We start from the raw sequence: 22,360 nt of genomic DNA, 5'->3' as shown, positions 1-22,360 counted from the left end.
GCACACCTGGCTGCACCCCCCAGCTCCACAGTGTCCCCCACAGCCCCCTCCTCACACATCCCATCAGCTGGGGCTGTGCCAGCTTTAGGAGATGCCTCCAGGAGCTGCCCCTGCATTGCCCTGCATCCACAGACTCACCATGTCCAGCACTGCAAAGATTTCTCCTCCATGAGCTCTGAGTCATCCTCCCAATGCTGAGCCCCTTTAAGTTCTGTCTGTGCCCTGCTGGTGTCCCTGAGCTGCCCTGGCAGTGCCCTGAGCCCTGCTGGGCTGTGCACAGGAGCTGCTCCTGGGCAGAGCTGTCTCTCTGCAGCGCTGCCCGCTTGCCAGGAGCTCCCTGTGTGCCAGGAGCCCGGCCCAGCTCAGCAGCACAGCAACAGCCCAGGGCATTTAATGGCCCTCTGGGGGGTTTGTGTTGTTTACAACAGACTCAGTCCATCAGAGTAACTTCAAACAACTTCTCAAGAAGTCAAAGTGAGAGTGAAACTCTGAAGTTTCTTCTAGTGCTAATGGGTCCAATTAAGAGACAAGACTGAGAAAGTGTCCCCAGATTCCAGGTAGAGCAGAAAACTGCAGACAGTGGTGACAATTATGAAGAAGCAAGGAAAGGTGTCTCTCATGCTTAGGAAACCTCTATATGTTTCCTTATTCCAAAGGGTCAAGCCCTGACACCCAGCCCCTGGAAAGGCATATCCAGTCCCTTACTCATTCTCTTGTCTTATCCTGGGGCACTTGGAATGTGGGATGTGCAATGCCAAGGGCAGGAGGATGGGGTGGCACCTCCCAGGCTGCTGAGCAGGGACAAGGAGGCAATGAGGCCCCAGGGCTGCAAGGCTCACTTGTCTCCTCATGCCATCAGGGGCACACACAGCAGCCATGGCCAAAGGCCTGCACAACTTGGCTCTCTTGGGGCCTTTCAGCTTCTGCACATCCCTGTCTCCTCTCCAGCCCAGGCTGTCCTACGGTGTCCATGCCCTGCCCCTTTCCCTGCAGGCTGTCGGCATCCCCCGGCTGCCCCACCTCGCTGGCCCCTTCCTGCACTGACATCTCTCCCTCCTCCCTGGCTCTGCCTTGGAGCACAAAGCCTTGGACTGATCCAGACTCTTTCTTGGTGATGCTTTGTATCAGAGCACTTGTCTTGGAGGGAAACTCCTTTCTGCATATGTCCAGTATAGACCTTCCCAGATGCCATTGGTGACATTATTTCTTTCTCATTCTATATCTGACTACAAAAAGAAAAGCTCCACCATCTCTGACACCACCACTGTGACACTGTGGAACCTCATGGAATGAACGGCCCAGTGTGACACTGCAGAGTCTTATTGATACAATGGATTCATTGTCACTCTGGAATTTTCCTGCACTGATGTCTCTCCCTCCTCCCTGGCTCTTCTTGAGAGATAAAGCCATGGGCTAATTCAGACTTCTTGGTGTTGTGTTGCACCAAAGCACTGCTCTTGGAGGGAAATTCCTTTCTCCTCATGTCCAACCTGGACCTCCCCAGCTGCCCTTGGTGACATTATTTCTTTCTCATGCTGTTTCTCACTACAAAGAAAAGCTCCACCATCTCTAGGGGAGAGCACTTCAAGCACTCTCAGCCTTCTCCTGTGCTCTACTCAGTCTCCACACCACTGAGCCCAGGGCTTTCAGACCTTATATATTGGTCATGTGTTTGAGGCCTCCAAGTGCCTTCATGGGCCCTCTCTGGTCCCTCTCCAAGGTGTTTAGCCATGAAAATGCAGTGCCCCTTGTCCAGGAAAGACAGACTGACACACTTTGCCAAAGGTTGTATTGGCAGAACAAGGCACAGTAACTGCAACTCAGCAAGCGGAGATTTACATTGGATGTCAGGAAGAAATATTTTCTGATTAAGGGAGCAGGAACGTGGAGCAGGTTGCCCACTAAGTGGAAACCTCATCCCTGGAGGTGTCCAAGGTGAGGAACTTTGTGCAGCCTGAACTGGTGGAAGGATTCCCTCGTTAATGGGCGGGAAGTTGGACTGGAGGCTCCTTTAGGTCTCTTTCAACCCAAACTGTTTCATCATTCTTTCATTCCTGTATCTCCAATTCCTTCTCCACAGGGCTGCAAACACCTACGGACACCTTGTCAGCATTTTTATGTGACCTAATCTCCAAAACTTTATAAATGTGAAAGAACTGCCATTTTAGGGACATGAATTTTCAGGTTTTTAGAGGAATCATTCAAAACTAAAAGGTTACATAGGAACTAATAGAGATTTAAAACATCCCAGCATAAAAGGCTCTCCAAGTGGTCAATGGCAGAGCTTCCCAGAATGACCTTGATCTGAGGTTGGCCATTTCTGTCTCAGAGTCTGAGAGTCATGATGGGCAACCAGAAAGTGCATTTGGGGACTGTGCAAGACTTGCCATGGGACATTTAGGAAAAAAAATACTGGATTGGAAAGGATGGAGGGGAACACTGTTGTCCATGGTGCAACAAGCATAAGGAAACAGAGACAAAAAGATGATGGAAGAGCTAATTATATGTGTAAGCAAGTGATTGCTAAGTGTCTTTCTCTGGCCTTGCCCTGCAACTGATCCCACAGCCTGTCCTGTTTTCGCAATCTCTCCATTGTCAAGAACTTTCTGGGTCAAGGGATCTCTGTGCTCTGCCTATGGAGGGAGATCCAAGTGCCAATCACTGGAGTGGGAGCCACAAATCATCAGGTCTTGTGTTCCTTGGGGCCCAGACACTGGTGAGACTGGTGTGTGTGCACAGAACACTGGTGGGTGTGGGTGGGTGGAACCACCAGTGACATCAAACCAGAGCAACCAGCAAGTGACAGAGGCCTGAGAGCCCCTGTCTGAGATCATCTCCTGGAGGATCCACATTGTCTGGGTGACTCTGCAGCTCTGCATCTTCTGACATGGCAGAGCACACAAACAGCCCATTCTTGTGTCCCTTTCTCCACTGAGATTTCCTTGACCCTCCATGATTTATTTGTCTATCAGGGTCCCAGGAAATCCGTGACCCTCGTGCCTCACCAGTCTGTCAGTGTCCCATTCTGGGGACCCTTCACCCAACAGTCCTGCGGGATCGGAGGGGGATTCGACTGCCCTTTCCAGGGGGCTGAGGCAACAGCACAAGGGAGACCCCTCAGTGTGTCTTCCCACTTTATTCCAGTGTGTTCCTGCTGCAGGAGCTGCAGTGCCCAGGAAGGACTCACAGAGACATTTCCCAGAATAACACTCTTTATGAATGTAAAATTGTGACAGGTTAAGGTTCAAAGGTTGTCAGTGACAGAATATGACTGTAAATATGTATTTAGAGCAATACCCAGACCAGCTCTAATCCCAATTAAAGTATTCAGTGTGTGCAGAGCACAGTTCTTACCCAAGAGGCCCCTGTGGGGCAGAGACAGGTCCAGCCCTGCAGTTATGATTAACCCTTCCCTTTCTTTTCTTCCATTCTCGAGTTACTTTTATACTATTTCTTTATGTTTAGGTGGAGCATGAGTGATTTTAGACACAAATACCTTTGTTTATGGTTTGCATGAAATTGTCTCACTTTGCTGTTAAGAACAGAGGCAAAAAAATGCCCAGTGGTTGGTGGTTGTACCTTGGAGGGGCGTAACTCGGGGTTGGAGGTGTGTGTTAATATTACAATTAGGCTTTAATGAACCAAGTTCACCTGAGGACAGAGATCTCCCCACAGCTGTTGGCTCAGCAGCAGGACATCTCCTCCTCTGCCCCTGGGCTGGCAGGGGCTGAGCAGTTTATCAGCTGCAAAGTCCCCTCGAGTTCCCCTCCCTGCAGGGATTCCCACAGAGCCCCCTGAGGAGTCTCCACTCCCCCCACCCTCCGTTCCATCCCCTGGGCAGGTGTTGACTCTTGTGTGAGGAATCCTCATGGAGCTGCCCCCACGTCCCATCCAGGGAGCAGCAGCTGCATTTTAGCCTGGAATTTCTGTATCACTACAACTTCTTTTGGGATGTGAATAGAACTGGAATCCCCTAATTTCACCCTCAGTAATCTTCCCTCAGGAACCAAAGGGACCATGGGAGTCTGCAAAACTTCATGGAATGCACTATGACACTCCAGGGCATCATGGAATCAAAGGAATCATTGGAAAATGTGGCACCTCATGGAATCATCAGGCAATTGTGACATTGTGGAATGTCATGGAACCAAAAGGCCTTAGGGACACTGTGGAGCCCCATGGAATCACAGATGCCTTTGTGACACTGCAGAACCTCATGGACTCAAGGGATCATTGTGAAACTACAGGGCCTTATGGAACCAAAGGAACCCTTGGACACTGCAGTGACCCCTGGAATGAAACAGCCTTTGTGACACTGCAGGGCCTTATGGAGCCAAAGGAACCATTGTGACACTCTGGAACCACATAATATAAATGGTCTATTGTGACACTGTGGAATCTCATGGAATCTAAAGGGCCATTGTGACACTCCAAGCCCTCATGGATTCAAAGGAATCCTGAGACACTTTGAATCCAGAAGTAATCATGAAAGAATTGTGAAACCACAGAGCCTCATGGAATCAATACAATGCATCAATATATCAATTATGGATTATTATATTTACTATTAGCTTGGACCAACTCAAGTGTGTTTGTGGGGTTAAAGGGAAAAGTCCAATTTCCCAAAAATGAGGTAGTGCCCTGTTCCATATCCAGGCCCTTGGAGCTTCCTTGGGAAGCCCTGGAGCAGCTGTCAGGGAAAAACAGCCTGGAACTACTGCCCTATAGCCCTGCCCCATAGCCCTGCCCCATAGCCCTGCCCCAGAGCACTGCCCAGAGAACTGACCCACAGCACTGCCCAAGAGCACTGCCCCAGAGCACTGCCCAGAGCACTGACCCACAGCACTGCCTTATAGCACTGCCCCATGGCCCTGCCCCACAGCACTGCCCCACAGCACTGCCCCATAATACTGCTCCATTGTACTGCCTCACAACACTGACCCACAGCACAGCCCCTGAAGCCCCTAACCCAGCCCCACACTGGCTATAGCACACCAGAAGCACTGCATCTCGCCCTTCCTGGACCCCCAGAGTGGCCACTGGGCCAGAGTCCCCACTGGCAGGGATGGCTACAGAGAGCAGAACAAATAAAACGAGCACCGTGTGCCAACGCATGGTCAGACCCTCCCACCTGGACACGTGGAAGCTGGACTTGCATGGGACTATGGGTGGTAGCTCTAATTGTCTCTTTCTCTCTCGCTTTCTTCACTTCTTTTCTTAATCTCCTTTCTTCATACTTTGGGAAACTTAAAACCGTATGGGTTGGATTTTGCTGACTCATATGGGTCAGCATGTCCTAAGTCAGTGCGCTGTGGAATGCTCTGTTCTGGTTGAATGTTGGCCTTCAGACTTTTGCCAAGCTCCCTTATTTTCTGAAGTTTTTCAGTAAAAGTGTGTTATTTGACCTCCTGAGAAAACATGTCCAGCATTTTCTCCCTTGTGATCCCTCTCAAGAAGATATTAAAAAACTAAAGGACCTTTTCAAATAAGTGGAGAGAGATTATTTTTGATGCCTTGTATGTTTTTTTAAAGTAAAACCTCTTTGATGAATTTGTAACTCGATCCTGGGGTGTCACAGTCACCATCTCTGGAAGGGTTCAAAAAACACTGAGATGTGGCACCTGGGGACACGTTTCAGTGGTGAAGGTGCCAGTGACAGGTTAATGGTTGGACTCCCTGATCTTAGAGGTCTTTTCCAACCTTAACAATTCTATGATTCTGTGGTGACTCAACCACTTCTCTGGACATTCTGTTCCAAGGCTTGACAACCCTCAGTTATCCCTCTGATGACGCAGTCAAGGAACACACCAATGATTTTCACAGTGTTCCTGGATCACAGGATGTCCAAAGCCAAGGCCATTTCCATCAGCACCTTGTCCTTCCTGCACATCAGAGTCACCTGAAGCCTCCAGGCCCTCCACGCTGGCACAGACACCAGAGGCAGCCAAGGCCTGTCCTGCCAGGCTGCACAGGCCAGCCCTGTGTCTCTCTGGCCCTGGGCACAGCAGGGTTTGCTCTGCTCAGGGGCACCTCAGTCGCTCTCCCATTGCCATGTGCCACCCACCCCAGCAGGCTCTGGAGCAAAGCAGGGCTGGGCTCCAGCACATCTCTGCTCTGACAGAAAGAACCTGCAGTCAGGGAGAGGCAGAGGACAAAGTCTTGTTTAACCAGCCTGAGGGATTAGTGGGATCAGTGACCTCATGTATTCCTGGGGACATTAATGACCTTGTGCATCAGTTTGGGTAGCAGTGAGGGGGCTGCAGGTTTGACTTAGGTAAGAAGAGATCAAGAGTTGAGTCAGTGTCAGAGAGAGACAGTTTCAGGTGGCTCTAAAATGGACCAGCCAGTGCCCAAAGCTGAGCAAATCAATTCTAGTGGCACCTCTGTGATACCCCTTTGGAGAAAGGATAAAATCCAGGGTGCTGTAACTGAGAGAGGAGTGAGAGAAATGTGAGAGAAACAGTCCTGCAGCCACCAAGGTGTGGGAAGAAGGAGGAGGAGTGAGAGAGAGCCTTGGTGGGCACCTGGCAGCCAAAAGCCAACCCCCAGCCCCTGACAGTCACAGCTCAGCAAAGCACAAAAGCTGCTTTAGGTCTGGAGGATCTTTGCAGCAGCTTTTTAGCAGAGCTGCGACCGGGGCCAGCAAAGGTGATGCTGAGCTGGGTCTGACAACTCTGTGAGCCTTGTGAGCCTTGGATGGAGTAGAATGATAGAAGAGTTTTGGCAGGAAGTTTTGAAGTTCATCTATTCCAAGCCCCCAGAAATGAGAAAGGACATCTTCAGCTCAGGTTATTAAGTGTCCTCTCCAACCAGATCTTGAATGTTTCCCATGGATGAGGCATCACCATTTTGGGCAACCTGTGCCAGTGTTTCACCACCCTCACTGTAAAAATGTATCTTTATATCTAGTTCAAATCTGCCCTCTTTTCATTTAAAGCCATTATCTCTTGTATTATCCCAGCTATGTCTAGGCCTTACAAAAGGTTGTCCCCATGTTTCTTAGAAGCCTCTGTGCTGGTGCATCCTCCTCCCCACTGAAAGGGACTGGATGTGAGTTTCACTGACAACAAGAATATTGGATGGTACCTTTACACACACAGATACTGATGTGTCCACACATCTCTGCCTGTGTTTGTGTTTATGAATTTACTGTGGTGTGAATGTTGTTATTGTGAAACTATAATGAAGTCATTGTTAAAATTGTAGCAAATGCTCTGGAATCCCTTGATAACTGTTATACTGGTCAATAATTAAGTAGTGCTAATGTCTTTTCCCTCTTATTTCTTGTTTCCAAATCCTTCTCACCCTGACCCTCTTGCATTCCAAGTTTCTTTGTAGATAATTCCATTTTATAACAATATAATTTTTTCTGAGGTCCACTTTGAAATTTCCTCCTTAGCAAAACTACAAAACAACTCCAATTAGTACAAGTCTTGAAGAGTTGAAGACAAATAAAGAAAGAGAAATAAATTGTTTTTCTGTGTTTTAATAAGCCCCACTGTGTATTTGGAGATGAGTCCGTGAACCTCAAGTAGTGAGACAAAATTTGAAAAACTGCTCAAGAGTTCAGAAGCCAAACTCCAAGTCCCCTGAAGCATCAATGGGCCCCACTGAGGGCAGGCACTGACAAAGCCTCCCCAGGGACTCCTTAGAGCAGATCCTTGGAGGCCCTGATTGCAGGGAGACAAAGGCTCTGTGCAGGCACCTGCAATGCTGAGAAAACCCTGGGCTGGTTGGAGGAAGCACAAAGGCCAAGGCCTGAGCCCCAGGCCCTGGGACAGCAGGTCCTGTCCCTCACAGGTGGGTCAGGGCTGTTTGTGGGGCAGTGGGGTGGGAGGGGGAGGAACAACAAATGTTCAAATCTGCAACCCCTCCCAGACTCCTCAGGGAGGGCTGAGGGAGAAACCAAGTGCAGAACCTCAAAGGAAAGTTCCTTCTGGTGGCCTCAGTGGCAAAGGCAGCTGCCAGAGCCCAGGGGACAAAGGCCAGATTGACTTTGTGCCTTCCAGCCCTGCCAGAGCCCTTGGCCATCTGTCCTGCAGCCTGTCCTGCCCTGTCCCTGCTGCTCCTCTGGCCTTGCAGGCTGCACACACCCATCCTGCTTTGCCACCAGCCCTCCCAGCAGCATTTCTGTGCCCTCACTGATGTCTCTGCACCATCTCTGGCTGTTCCCTGGAACACAAAGCCATGGGATGATACTGACTCCCTCTTGGTGACCTCTTATACCACAAGGCTCCCCTATGAGTGACATTTCTTTTTCCTCCCTTCCACTCAGAAACTTCCAAGCTGCATTTTGTGACTTTCCTTCTCTTTCCACTACCAAGAAAAGCTCTGTCATCCTGGCAGAATCACAGAATATGCTGAACTGGAAGAGGCCTGTAAGGATAATCGAGTCCAACACTTAGCCCTGCACAGGACCATCCATAGCAGTGAAACCATGTGAGGATCATCCAAACCCTCCTTGAGCTCTCTCAGGCTTGGAGCTGTGACCAGTGCCCCAGGGTGACTGTTCAATGCCCAATCAGATCTTCCTTGAGCCCTCACCAGTTCTTCCTCATTCTTCCACAATGGGGAACCTCAAACCCAGACACATCAGTCCAGATGTGCTACCCCAGGGCTTAGACCAAGGGGGTGATCCCTCCCTTGTCTGGGTGGCCACACTCCCCCGAAGGCAGCCCCATGTTCTGTTGTCCTTATTAACTTTGATCCTGAGCCCCTGTGCCTCAGGACATCCCTCACACAGCCCAGGCCCTTCTCCTCGGGGTCACTCCAGAGCTGTTCAGGTCCCTGCCCTCATCTCTGGGTCATTGTGCCCCCAGGGCAGGACTGGCCTCTTTGCCTTCCAAAACTCCAGCAGGTTTGTGTTGTCAGAGCCCAGAGCTCCTCAGGGCCCCTGAGAGGGACTCTCAGCTGGGGCAGCTCTCAGGGTGTGTGCACAGGTGGCTCAGCTGCCTCTGGGTGCCCAAGGCTGCTGCTGCCTGTCAGGGAGGTGACAGATGTGACCTGGCAGCCCCTTCCCAGCCATGGCCCCCTGGAGATGCTGAGGCACAGCTGACTCCTCACAGCATTGCCACCCATCTGCTTCTTGTGTGCCATGAGCTGATCAGGTCCAGGTCACCTCACATTCCTCTCCCAACACCTTGTGCCTGCTCTGGGCCCTCAAGGTCTTTGCCCTGATCCCAGGAAGGGACATGGAGAGTAAATGGTTGCAAGCTCAGAGTGTGGGAAGAAATGCCCTCGGTTGTGGTGTTGAGGTAAGGATTGATGTATTAGGGTTTAGAGTTTGACATTCAGGGGTAGGGCTTGGGCAGAAGTTTAGGAAGGTTTGGTGTTGTGCTGAGTGTCTGATTTGTCCTTAGCAAGTGGGGTATATTTGTGAGGGAGGGTTAGGATTAAATTGAGAGGTTTAATGCTTGTGATGGGGCCATGGATTAGTGCCAGTAACAGAGTCCAACTAAGGGTACAGGGAGCTTGAGCTTTGACTTCCTGGTAAAGCTGAGATTGGGATCAGAGTAGTGGATTCCTTCCCCTGTGAGGGCAGCACCTCTCAGTGGTGTCAGGGTTTGAGGCTAATGGTAAGAAACTGGGTAAAGGCCTATCAGGAATGTTTGCACAGTCAGCATTGCAGCACCCTCAGTGTTACCTGAACCAATTTTTACCCCATCAAATTCTTTCATCTCTGTTTGCCAAGCTACTTTTCTCTCCCCTAAATTCACTGTATTTCTTCAGAGTCATCTCCTCTCTCAAAAGAGCCTTTCCCCACATGAGTCTGTCCATACTGGCCTGGGTGGCAGCTCCTGGTTCCCACTCCCTGCTCCCTGCAGGGCCCTGAGCTGGTGAAGCTGCTCTGCAGAGGGAGGGGACTGTGGTGCCCTGGGGCCATGGGGTGACCCTGCACTGGCCATGCTGGTCAGGGTGGGAAGCAGACACAGCTGGGTGGGGATCACAGCTGCTGAGCTCCTTTCCATGTTCCCAGATGGCTCAGGAGCCAAGGACAAGACTGGGCAGGACCAGGGGGTGTCTCCAATGGCACCAGGGCAGGGTGGGGTTGCATTACATCCATCCCATGGGCTCCTCTGAAACATGCCCCAGACTTGTGTCCCTTTGCCTGCTGGCTCCCCAAAGCAGCTCCTGGCATTGAGGGGCAAGGAGTGTTCTCCACAGGTTCACCTTTTCCTCTATATGACTCCTCCTTCAATGGTCATTCATTTTAGGATGCCCCAGGCATCCCTTGAGCTTTCCCAGATGCTACAATAGCTTCTCTCCAGGATGGCATCAGCCACCAGTCCCACTGCAGGTGGGACAGCAACAGGCACATCCATCAAAGACCTGTAACAATCTGCTTGAACATGTGCAACCAAGAATGGGGCTCTTGGTCCAGCCCTTTGTCCCAACAGATTCCCGTTGGTGTCTGCTCCCGTCCCTCTGAATCCATCAAGAACCCAAGAGCCAAAACCATTTTAACAAATGAGCTCCCTGGGTGGGTTCCTGCCCCCAGCTCTGAAGAGGTGTCCAGCCCCTGGCCCTGCCCTGCAGTGAGACCCTTTGGCCATGGTGGTGCCTGCCCAGAGCCCAGCTCTGACACAGGGGTCACATGGCCCATTCCTGCTGCAACCACGGGGATGGCTCTGTAGGGACAACAGGACTGTCACAGGTTACAGGACACCTTGGGGCTCCCACAGCACCCAGGGCACAAGAGGACACTGTGGAAGGGAGGGGAGCCCAGCCATGGAAAGACCATGTGCTGCTGTCCTTGGCCAGGGATTCAGGGGAGCAGCAGCCACGAGTCAGAGGCACAGAGAGCGAGTGCCCACCAAGGCACCAGGGCCAGCCCCAAGGGCACCAGGGCTGCTCCTCCACGGAGCAGCTGCACATTGGGCTGCTGAGACCCTCCTGAGAGCTGGGGCTGCTCCAACAGCTCCAGAGGGTGGAATAAATGGGAGCTGAGAGAAATAATTTTTTCCTGTGTCCTTTAATGAGATCATCATCACAGGGATCCATCTGTACTTGAGTATGTTGGGTTATGAATAAGCTGAGAGAAGGCCAAGATAATACAGAGAAACCTGACTAATACCAACATGAGTAACCTGATCTAGTGAGTGCCACCCCTGCCAGTGGTGGAGAAGTTGGAACTAGATTGATCTTTAAGGTCCCATCCCAACAGAACAGTTCTGGGATGATTCAATTTTATCTCAGGTATAGAACAGAAAAAGCGGAAAAAGAAAAGTTATTTCTGGCTATTCTTGAGGTACAATTGGAGCCCCAGTGGGGGAATTGAAAATCTTAATCTGAAGTGGACTGTATTCAAAGACTTTGCAGAGGGCATCCTTGATTTCCTTGTTTCTCAGGCTGTAGATGAGGGGGTTCAATACTGGAGGAACCACTGAGTACAGAACTGAGACTACCAGTTCTAGAACTGGGGATGAGATGGAGGGTGGGGTGAGGTTAGAAAATATGCCAGTGCTGACAAACAGGGAGACCACAGCCAGGTGAGGGAGGCACGTAGAAAAGGCTTTGTGCCGTCCCTGCTCAGAGGGGATCCTCAGCACAGCCCTGAAGATCTGCACATAGGAGAAAACAATGAAAATGAAACAACCAAAAACTGAAGAGGCAGTAACCACAGTGAGCCCAATTTCCCTGAGGTAGGAGTGTGAGCAGGAGAGCTTCAGGATCTGTGGGATTTCACAGAAGAACTGGCCCAGGGCATTGCCCTTGCACAGGGGCAGGGAAAATGTATTGGCTGTGTGCAGCAGAGCATTGAGAAAGCCACTGGCCCAGGCAGCTGCTGCCATGTGGGCACAAGCTCTGCTGCCCAGGAGGGTCCCGTAGTGCAGGGGTTTGCAGATGGCAACGTAGCGGTCGTAGCACATGATGGTGAGGAGGGAAAACTCTGTCGAGATGAAGAACAAAAAGAAAAAGAGCTGTGCAGCACATCCTGTGTAGGAGATGGTTGTGGTGTCCCAGAGGGAGTTGTGAATGGCTTTGGGGACAGTGGTGCAGATGCAGCCCAGGTCTGTGAGGGACAGGTTGAGCAGGAAGAAGTGCATGGGGGTGTGCAGGTGGTGGTCGCAGGCTACGGCGCTGATGATGAGGCCGTTGCCCAGGAGGGCAGCCAGGGAGATGCCCAGGAAGAGCCACAAGTGCAGGAGCTGCAGCTGCCGCGTGTCTGCCAATGGCAGGAGGAGGAACTGGCTGATGGAGCTGCTGTTGAACATTTGCTTCCTCTGGATATGGTTATCTGTTGAGGAGGAAAAGGCAGGACTGAGTTAGGCCAGACCATATTAGCAAAATGTACTTGACATTCAGGGTCTCTCTTTTAAGGAAGACCTTTTTGCACCCATCTCCCCTGAGTTCTGGGTTTTTCTGGCTCATGGGGGCATTGAGAGCAGGGATCCTGTACTGGGCTCCTGAGGATTCATTCTTGCTGTGCAGTAAGAGGCAACTGAGAACATGGGGTTACATCAAATTAAATGCACTTCTGATGTTTCAAAGTGTTTCCAGCATTGCTGGTCACAGCCTGCCCAACTGTGGAACAGAGCTGAGGAAATTTGGTGTCTTTTATTTGGTTTCAGTTCAACTTGCCAGGAGTGGGTTTGGATGGCTGAAAACTCTGGAATTTCTAATGTGCTCCAAGTGAAATCTTGTCAGTCCTGAGAGGCAAAGGACTTGTCTGTTACTGCAATGGCAAGAGAGCTGCTCTCGTCATCAGGCTTGTTCTCAGCTGACCTGTGCTGGCAGCTTGGCCTGGGGGAGGATCACACAGAGGAGTCCCCTTAAAAAAGAAACAAGTCACAACTGTGATCAGAGAAATTCAGCTTCAAAGGGACTTCTCTTCTTTCCTCAGGGTGCCCCATCTTTCTCCTCCCCGACTGAGAGACAGGGGGGATCAGTTCAGCTGCCCAAGTACAGCTGCCCAGAGCATTTCCATGGATTTAGCCCTGAGGTGTCCTCTGCATGGGATCTTATACAGAACAGAGACCCTATGGGAGAGCTGTGCCCCTCTGGAGGGCACCCTGCAGCCCTGCAGGACACCAAGGGAAGCAGCTGAATGTCTTCAAGTTGCCTGGAGGGGACTTGGGCACTTTATTCCCACAGACACATCCTCACAGTCGGACCCAAACGGTTTCTGTCTCAACAGGAACTGAACCTACCACTCTCAATAACCCATATGGGCTCAGAAGTCCAATTGTGAGAACAAGAGCAGCACAGGCCACATCCTTCCCTGGGCTGTGGCTGCTGCAGGGCAATGCACACCTGAGCCCCCACGGGCCTGAGGGCAGAGGCTCTGCTCAGGCTGGGAAAGGAGCCCAGGGAGGAGTTGGCCAGGGGAAGGTGTCTGTGCCACAGGGCCAGCAGGGAGGTGCCCACATGCCCCTCCCCAGCATTTGTGGCAGCAGCTCCCTCTCCCTCCCTGCCTGTCTGTGCTGTGAGGAGCTGTTCCTGCCAGCAGCCACCTCCCTGTGCCCAGCTCAGCTCCCTCCAGTGCTCACACAGCCCATGCCCACCCCACTGCCCAGGGGCAGCTCTGCCTGTGCAGGGGCTGCAGAGCAGATCCCAGACAAGCTGCGGTGTCTGGGAAGGGGAAGGTGTTCTGAGTGGATGTGGTTCCTGAGAAGTGACCTTGGACATGGCAGGAGGTAGAACTGAAGCTGAGAGAAGCCCAGAGCCATTGTAGCTGAAGGACCCTTCCCTGCCCTGCTCATCCCTGCCCTGCTCATCCCTGTCCTGCCAGGAGGGGGTCACTCCTTCCACCCACACTTTCTCCCTGCAGGGCCATGGGGAGCTCCTTGACCAGGCTGAGCTGACCCTGGCAGGCAGCAGAGTCCCTGCCCCAGCACACAGAGCCCTGGGCTGCAGGACCCTGCTCTGCAGGACAGCCCTGGGCACCCCTGGCTGCACCCCCAACCTCACACCCAACAGCCATCCCTGGGAGAAGGGAACCTTCTTGCCCTCTGCCTCTGATGCTCCACACCAGGAAATCCAGGAGACCCATCCTGACAGATCCTGTCAGTGATGGCTTTTGGCAGCTTTAAGAGACATCTCTGGAACTCACCTGCACTGCTCTGCAGCCTGGCAAAGGACTGTGAAGGTTTCTCTCCTGATGAGCTCTGACCTGTCCTCCCACCCCAGAATCCCTTCAACCTCTTTCGCACTTCCCTTGTCTACCTGTAATGCCTGAGGTTCTGCCTTGCTCTGCCTTATGGCCTCATCCTCTCTGCTAGAGGAACTGTGGGAGTCCTTCTGAAAGATCCTGGATGCTGTGGGATGTGCCAGCTTTAGGAGATCCTTGCAGGAAGGGAAGATTAACTTTCCTATAGCCAGAGAATTCTTCTTTCAAAATCTGTGCAGTTTTCTCCTGTAGTGAGAGCTCAGTCCCCTCCCAGCCCAGGCTGCCTCTCATCTCTGTCCCTTCTCTGCTGTGCCCTCGGTGTGTGCAGGCAGTGCCCTGAGCCCTGCTGGGCTGTGCACAGGAGCTGCTCCTGGGCAGAGCTGTCTCTCTGCAGCGCTGCCCGCTTGCCAGGAGCTCCCTGTGTGCCAGGAGCCCGGCCCAGCTCAGCAGCACAGCAACAGCCCAGGGCATTTAATGGCCCTCTGGGGGGTTTGGTGCTGAGTCCCTGAACATCAGACCCTGAGGAAAGGTAAAGAAACCTCTTGAGAAACCCAAGTCAGAATCAAACTTTAAAGTTTCTTTTGTTGTTAATGGGTCCCTCTGAGGGACATAACTGAGAAAGTGTCCCCAGATTCCAGTTAGAAAACAAAGAGACAATGATGACAAATATGGACTAGGAAAGAAAGGTCACTCTGATGCTGAGGAAAGTGAGAAACATTTCATTAACCTAAAGGTCACAGCCGTGACCCCCAGCCTCTTGGAAGGGAGATCTTGTCTCTCCCTCATTCTTCAGGGCTCTTCCTGGGGCACCGGGGCACTGGGATGTGGAATAGGAGGGACAGGAGGATGGGGTGGCACCTCCCAGGCTGCTGAGCAGGGACAAGGAGGCAATGAGGCCCCAGAGCTGCAAGGCTCACTTGTCTCCTCATGCCATCAGGGGCACACACAGCAGTCATGGCCAAAGGCCTGCACAAGTTGGCTTTCTTGGGGCCTTTCAGCTTCTGCACATCCCTGTCTCCTCTCCAGCCCAGGCTGTCCTACGGTGTCCATGCCCTGCCCCTTTCCCTGCAGGCTGTCGGCATCCCCCGGCTGCCCCACCTCGCTGGCCCCTTCCTGCACTGACATCTCTCCCTCCTCCCTGGCTCTGCCTTGGCACACAAAGCCTTGGACTGATCCAGACTCCTTCAGGGGGATGTGTTGCACCACAGCATTTCCTTTGGGCAGGAATTCCTTTCTCCTTGTGTGCAGTCTGGACCTTCCCAGTTTCCCTTCAAGGCCTCTCAGGCTTCTCCTGTTCTTTCCTCAGTCTCCACACCACTGGGCCCAGGGCTTGGAGGCGTCCAAACCCCTTCACACGATATCTCTGGTATTTAGCCATGAAAATGTTGTGCTCTTAGTGCAGGAGAGACACAGTGACACTTTTTGCCAAAGGTTGTATTGGCAGAACAAGGCACAGGAACTGGAACTGAATGAGGGGAGATTTCCATTGGATGTCAGGAAGAAATATTTTGTGCTGAGGGTGGCAGGAACCTGGGCCAGGTTACAGAGTAAGTGGAAACCCCATTCCTGGAGCTGCCCAAGGTTTGGAATTTTGTACAACCTAAATTTGTGGAAGGTGTCCCTGAGTAATTTGAAGTGCACTTTGACTAGTGGCTACTTTAGGTCTCTTCCAACCCAAACAGTTTATTATTCTTTTTTCCTATATCCCCAACTCCTTTTCCACAGGGTTGCAAATACCTACATGCACCATGTTGGCATTTTAATGTGACCTAATCCCCAACACTTTATGAAAATGGAAAAACAGTCCTTTTAGGGACATGAATTTCAATGACTTTGGAGGAACCTTTCAAAACTCAAAATTTACAAAGGAACTAATAGAGATTTCCAACATCTCTACATGAAAGTCTCCCCAAGTGATCAGTGACAGCCCCCCAGGATGGCCTTGCAGCTGAGGTTGGGGGTTTTCTCACTCAGGTACTGAGACTCAGGATGGGCAGCCAGAAAGTGCATTTAGGGACTGTACAAGACTTGCCATGGGATGTCCAGGAAATGACCAAAGTAATTTCTGGAGGAACAGGCATGAGATAACAGAGCGAAAAATGGATGAAAAAAGCTGAACATGTTTAAAGAGGTGACTGGTCAGTGCCTTTCCCTGACCATGCCCTGCAACTGATTCCACAGCTTGTCCCATTTTCCTAATCCCTCCATTGCCAGGAACTTTCTGGGACAAGAGATCTCTGTGCTCTGGGTTTGGAGGGAGATCCAAGTACCTGCCACTGGACTGGAAGCCACAAATCTTCAGATCTTGTGTTCTTTGGGGGCCCAGACACTGGTGAGACTGGTGTGTGTGCACAGAACACTGGTGGGTATGAGTGGGTGTAACCACCAGGGAACATCAAACCAGAGCAAACAGGGATTGGCAGAGGCCTGGGAGCCGCTGTCTGAGATCATCTCCTGAGGGATCCACATTGTCTGGGTGTCTCTGCAGCTCTACATCTTCTCCTGACATGGCAGAGCACACAAACAGCCCAGCCTTGTGTCCATTTCCCCACTCACTGTGCTTTGGTTTGGCCCAGAACCCACCCGAGGTCCCTTCCAGGATGAGTCCCTGTGCATTTCCCTCCCCCATGGACCTTCCCTTCCTGATGCAGCATCTGTGGGGCAGCAGAGCTGGGTCAGTGCAGGGCCAGGGCTGGCTGTGACAGGGGCCATGAAGCCACTGCCAGGAGGTGACAGCAAGGACAGATTGCAAAGAACAACTTGAGATATGAGTACTTTGTTTTTTGAGGAAAGGAAGGCTTGGCTGGAGCTGGCATGTGAAGAGGATGATAAACAAGGGGTGTTGAGGGAAAGAGGGAATGTTCAGCCTGGAGATGAGGAAAAGACTTTTCTGAGTTGCAGGGCCAGTGCAGAGCAGGGTGGCCACAAGCCCAGGCTGCCTTCCTGCCTGCCAGGGTTGGTGGGGTTGTGTCACAGAGCTGCCCCCAGAATCAGAACCTGGGGGGGCTCTCCCACCTGCCCCACTCCTTCAGCTCCCCAAGGATGGAATTTCTGTTGTGTGGGTTCCCTGATGTGCTGGATGACCTCACAATGCTCCCTGGCCAGAATGTCTCCTGAGGGCCACCCAGGCTGCTGCAGTGGAAGTGACCTCACAACCACCATGTTCCAGCCATATCTCCTTGGCCTGAGTCTCCTCTTTCCTCTCCCACCCTCAGGTCTCTGCTTCGATTGTAGGAAATGATACAACTTTTCTAATACCATAATACTTTTAATTAGCCTTTTAATGAACTGCTTGAATTAAAGATAAGTTGTGTGTTGGGCCTTAAATCTCTTTCAGCCAGCACTCAGCAGAATTTAACCTACCACTGTGAGAACACAGCTTGGGAAAAGTACTAATTCTCTAAGATTTGTTAAGTGAACCTTGATATGCTTTGATGAACAAAGCCTGGGATAGAAAGATGTACTGTTGATGTTGGACATCTGGAATGCAGAATTTATGGACCACAAGGACATTTGCAGAAACCAGCAGATAAAAAGATGGCTAACAAGGACTTAGTAGATGTGATGGAAAGTCCCAACCAGGAGAAAAAGACTAAAAATATGGACTAATTAGCAAAGAGAGGGAGAAGTCCATAACCAATAGAAGATAAAAATTAATTCAATATTAATTCAAAATTAGTTCAATAAAATATGTCATTTAGAACCAATGAACATTGATTTGTTTGCTAAAAATTTATAAATAGGTGACAAAGTGATGCATTGGTGTCTGTGTGAAAGGATTTCTGTTGGACACACACACAGAGCACTGGGAATAAAGTGATGCCTTCCTTTCTAACACCAAACATGCAGTGTTAGGGGGTTTTATTACCCCAATCATTTCAGAGGGGTTTGACAACAGCATGAGCAGGTTTTGATTAATATCTTGTCTCCAAGTTGCTGGGGCCCAATTGCTTCCCCATGAGGCTCCTGTAGCAGAAGTGGCTTTGCAGAGGCCAGCAAGAAAGAACAGCCTTAACCAGCAGCTCTGCAGTGCTGCCCACCAGGCTGGGCTGGCAAGGGAGGGCTCCTGGCCATGGACTGGCAGGATCTGCTGCTGCCAAGATGCATTTGGGGTTTCAGGCTCTCCCTGGCAGAGGTCCACCAAGTCACTCTGAGTTCTTCCCGTGGCCTTCAATGTGCTGGGGCTGGCCTGGGGCTTTTCCTGCAGTGGGATGTGCCCTGGTCCTGGCACAGGAAAGGCAGTTCCTCCCCCAGCAATCTGCTCCTTCTGCATGTCAGGTCCCCACTCACTGCCCCTCACTCTGCTCAGTGTTTGCCTTGGCTCGTGGGTGCATTGATCAGATCTGCTTGAGTGTTCTGAGGCACAACCCAACACTTACTGTTTCTGCACCCACAGCATAAGAAATATCACTTTCCCTTTCTATGGGACTGGATCTTATGTGTCTTTTTGCATTCCTGCTTTTAATTGCCCTTTTTGGAAGGTGACATTTCCCCCAATGACATCAAAACTTTGGGGTCTTTCACAGTTGCCTCAAGAAACTCAGAATCATAAAATGTCCTGAATTTCAGGGGCCTTAAAATATCACCAAGTTCCATCCCCAGTGACATGAACAGAAGAACCTTCCACTAGACCAGGTTGCCCAGAGCTCTGTCCAATCTGGCCTTGAACACTCCAGGGATGAGGCAGTCACAGATTCTTTGGGAAACCTGTGAAAGTTCCTCCGCACCCTTAGAGGAAAAAATTACTTCCAAAAGTCTCATCTAAACCTACTCTTTGTCAATGTCAAGCCATTCCCCCTTGTCCTGTCACTCCTGGCCCTTGTAAACAGTCTCTCTCCATCTCTTTTTTGGCTCCTTTCAGGTCCTGGAAGGCCACAATTAGGTCGCCCCAAGGCCTTCTCTTCTCCAGGCTGAACAATCCCAGCTTTCTCAGCCTTCCCTCATGACAGAGCTGCTCCATCCCTCTGATCATCTTGGTACTTCTTCTGGACTCACTCCAACAGGTCCATGTCCTTGCTGTGCTGGGACTACGGAGCTGGAGGCAGCTCTGCAGGTGGGGTCTCACCTGAGAGGGCAGAGGGGCAGAATTCCCCTCCCCTGCTGCCCAGGCTGCTTTGGAGGCAGCCCAGGACACCACTGGTCACCACTTGCCTTGCTGACCAAAGATCCAGTAACACATCCCCCCTGGAAAGGCCTCCTATTACGTGGATCAGGAAGTTTTGCTTCATGCATTCCAGGAGTCTCCTGCAGTGCCCAGAGCCCTCCTTGCTGCTTTCCCAGGAGGTTTTCAGAGGATTGAATTCCCTCAGCAGGACAAGGGCCTGTGAGCTCGATGCCTCCTGTGAGCTCCAGGTGAGACCATTCCCACCTATTTCATCTCCTAAACCAGAGTCACACATCCTGTACCCTGGAGGGGATGGAAAGGAAAAGTGATTTGATGATTTAGGAACTCTTACAGGAAGCCACTGTAACAGATGTGTGAGATGAGTGCAAAGCTGATCATCCAAACACCAGGGGTGTCACTGACACTGGTCACTGCTCCCCTGTGTCAGGTGAGAGAGCTCCACCTCAGAAACCTCAGGGAACTCCTTGTGTGAGATGGGGCAGGGGCAGTGATGGGCAGGAAAGGTTCAACTGGGTCCTGGGAACATTTCTAGGCAGAAATGTATCCAAAATCATCCAGAGGGAAACAAATGTTAAGCTCTTAATATTCTTTTTAGTTCTCCTCCTTGTGTTTCAGGGACACAAATACCTGATGCTCTTATGTAGGTTCCCTGGGACCCTCTGCCCAGGTTCCATCTGCAGCTCCATAAAAGCTCTTGATGTCCTGCAGGTCCTCTGTGACAGCTGCCAGTGCCAGGCAAGGACCTCAAATACACCTGAGCCTCCAGCAGCACTGGGTACTGATGGTCAGTCAGTGCAGCTCAGCCTGAAACCCAAACAGTGTCCTCCAATATCTTGATTTTTCAGTAACCTCTTTCTATCAATTGAAATGATTCAATACTTTCAATGAAATGTCAATACAATTTCTGCCATGTCAGAATGTGAATTTTCAGGATGTGTGTTGATTGCAGGAGAGGATTTATCAGAATCATAGAGGTGATGAGTCATTGCATCAGAGAATCACTTGGGTTGGAAAAGCCCTCCAAGGTCACCCAGTCCAACCATAACCCAGCACTGCCAAGTCCACCAATGTCCCCAGGTCCACATCCCAGGTCCCTGGGAGTGTTTCACTGACAACAAGGAGAATTTGGGGTGGGCACCTTTACACACACAGATATTGTTGTGTTCACACATCTCTGCCTGTGTTTGTGTGTGTGAATTGACTGTGATGTGAATGTTGTTATTGTGAATCTATAACTGAGTCACTGTTGAGATTGCAGCAAATTCTGTGTAATCCCTTGATAACTGTTACATTGGTCAATGATTAAGTGCTATTAATCCCTTTTCCCCCTTTTGTATGCAAACCCTTTGCTTTCTGACCCTCTTCCATTCCAAGTCTCTCTGTAAATCATCCCCTTTCCTTCTAAAATATATGGGCTTTTTGAGGTTCACTTTGAAATTTTCCTTCTTACTTAAACTACCAAACTCCAATTACTACAGGTCTTCAAGACTTGAAGACAAATAAAGGAAGAGAAATAATTTTTTCTTCTGTGTTTTAATGAGCCCCACTGTGTATTTGGAGATGAGTCCATGATACTCAAGAAGTGAGAGAAGATTGAAAAAGTGGCTCAAGAAGTCAGAAGCCAAACTCCAAGTCCCTTGAAGCACCAATGGCCCCACTGAGGGCAGGCACTGACAAAGCCTCCCCAGGGACTCCTTAGAGCAGATCCTTGGAGGCCCTGATTGCAGGGAGACAAAGGCTCTGTGCAGGCACCTGCAATGCTGAGAAAACCCTGCGTTGGTTGGAGGAAGCACAAAGGCCAAGGCCTGAGCCCCAGGCCCTGAGACAGCAGGTCCTGTCCCTCACAGATGGCTCAGGGCTGTTTGTGGGGCAGTGGGATGGGAGGGGGAGAAACAACAAATGTCAATATCTGTGCAACCCCTCCCAGAATTTTCAGGGATGGGTGAGGAAGACACAAAGTCCAAACACTCAGAAGAAAGTCCCTTCTGCTGTTCTCAGTGGCAGAGGCAGCTGCCAGAGCCCAGGGGACAAAGCCTGGGTGCCTTTGTGCCTTCCAGCCCTGTCAGAGTCCTTGGCCATCTGTCCTGCAGCCTGTCCTGCCCTGTCCCTGCTACTCCTCTGGCCTTGCAGGCTGCACACACCCATCCTGCTTTGCCACCAGCCCTCCCAGCAGCATTTCTGTGTCCTCACTGATGTCTCTGCACCATCTCTGGCTGTTCCCTGCAACACAAAGCCATGGGATGATACTGACTTGCTCATGGTGAAACCTTGTACCACAAGGCTCCTCTCTGAGTGACATTTCTTTTTCCTCCCTTCCACTCAGAAACTTCCAAGCTGCACTTTGTGACTTTCCTTCTCTTTCCAGTACCAAGAAAAGCTCTGTCATCCTGGCAGAATCACAGAATATGCTGAGCTGGAAGAGGCCTGTAAGGATAATTGAGTCCAACACTTAGCCCTGCACAGGACCATCCATAGCAGTGAAACCAGGTGATGATCATTGAAACCCTCCTTGAGCTCTGTCAGGCTTGGAGCTGTGACCAGTGCCCCAGGGTGACTGTTCAATGCCCAACCAGATCTTCCTTGAGCCCTCACCAGTTCTTTCTGATTCCTCCACAATGGGGAACCTCAAACCCAGACACATCAGTCCAGATGTGTTACCCCAGTGCTCATTCAAAGGGGGTGACACCTCCCTTGTCTGGGTGGCCACACTCCCCCAAGGCAGCCCCATGTCCTGTTGTCCTTATTCACTTTGATCCTGAGTCCCTTGTGCCTCAGGACATCCCTCACACAGCCCAGGCCCTTCTCCTCGGGGTCACTCCAGAGCTGTTCAGGTCCCTGCCCTCATCTCTGGGTCATTGTGCCCCCAGGGCAGGACTGGCCTCTTTGCCTTCCAAAACTCCAGCAGGTTTGTGTTGCCAGAGCCCAGAGCTCCTCAGGGCCCCTGAGAGGGACTCTCAGCTGGGGCAGCTCTCAGGGTGTGTGCACAGGTGGCTCAGCTGCCTCTGGGTGCCCAAGGCTGCTGCTGCCTGTCAGGGAGGTGACAGATGTGACCTGGCAGCCCCTTCCCAGCCATGGCCCCCTGGAGATGCTGAGGCACAGCTGACTCCTCACAGCATTGCCACCCA

At 51.2% G+C, this 22,360-nt stretch overlaps 3 protein-coding genes across 3 annotated transcripts in view; 2 read left to right on the top strand and 1 right to left on the bottom strand.

The window, feature by feature from the left end:
- The window catches only part of LOC139673811 (zinc finger protein 850-like), a 685,564-nt gene that overhangs the window by 344,560 nt on the left and 318,644 nt on the right, over positions 1 to 22,360 (top strand). The gene's annotated exons all lie outside the window — the stretch shown is intronic.
- Positions 1 to 22,360, top strand: part of LOC139673824 (class I histocompatibility antigen, F10 alpha chain-like) — a 209,648-nt gene that overhangs the window by 24,003 nt on the left and 163,285 nt on the right. The gene's annotated exons all lie outside the window — the stretch shown is intronic.
- LOC139674242 (olfactory receptor 14J1-like) overlaps positions 11,238 to 22,360 on the bottom strand; it is a 232,700-nt gene continuing 221,577 nt past the window's right edge. Inside the window, exon 2 of the mRNA XM_071560432.1 lies at positions 11,238 to 12,238. Within this exon, the coding sequence (XP_071416533.1) occupies positions 11,238 to 12,215 (978 nt within the window). The 5' untranslated portion in view covers positions 12,216 to 12,238. The remainder of the gene's footprint in view (positions 12,239 to 22,360) is intronic.

Source organism: Pithys albifrons, chromosome 7, assembly GCF_047495875.1.
Source record: "Pithys albifrons albifrons isolate INPA30051 chromosome 7, PitAlb_v1, whole genome shotgun sequence".
NCBI lineage: Eukaryota > Metazoa > Chordata > Aves > Passeriformes > Thamnophilidae > Pithys > Pithys albifrons.
The sequence above is the reverse complement of the archived record's forward strand: the minus strand, read 5'-3'. Positions and strand labels throughout refer to the sequence as shown.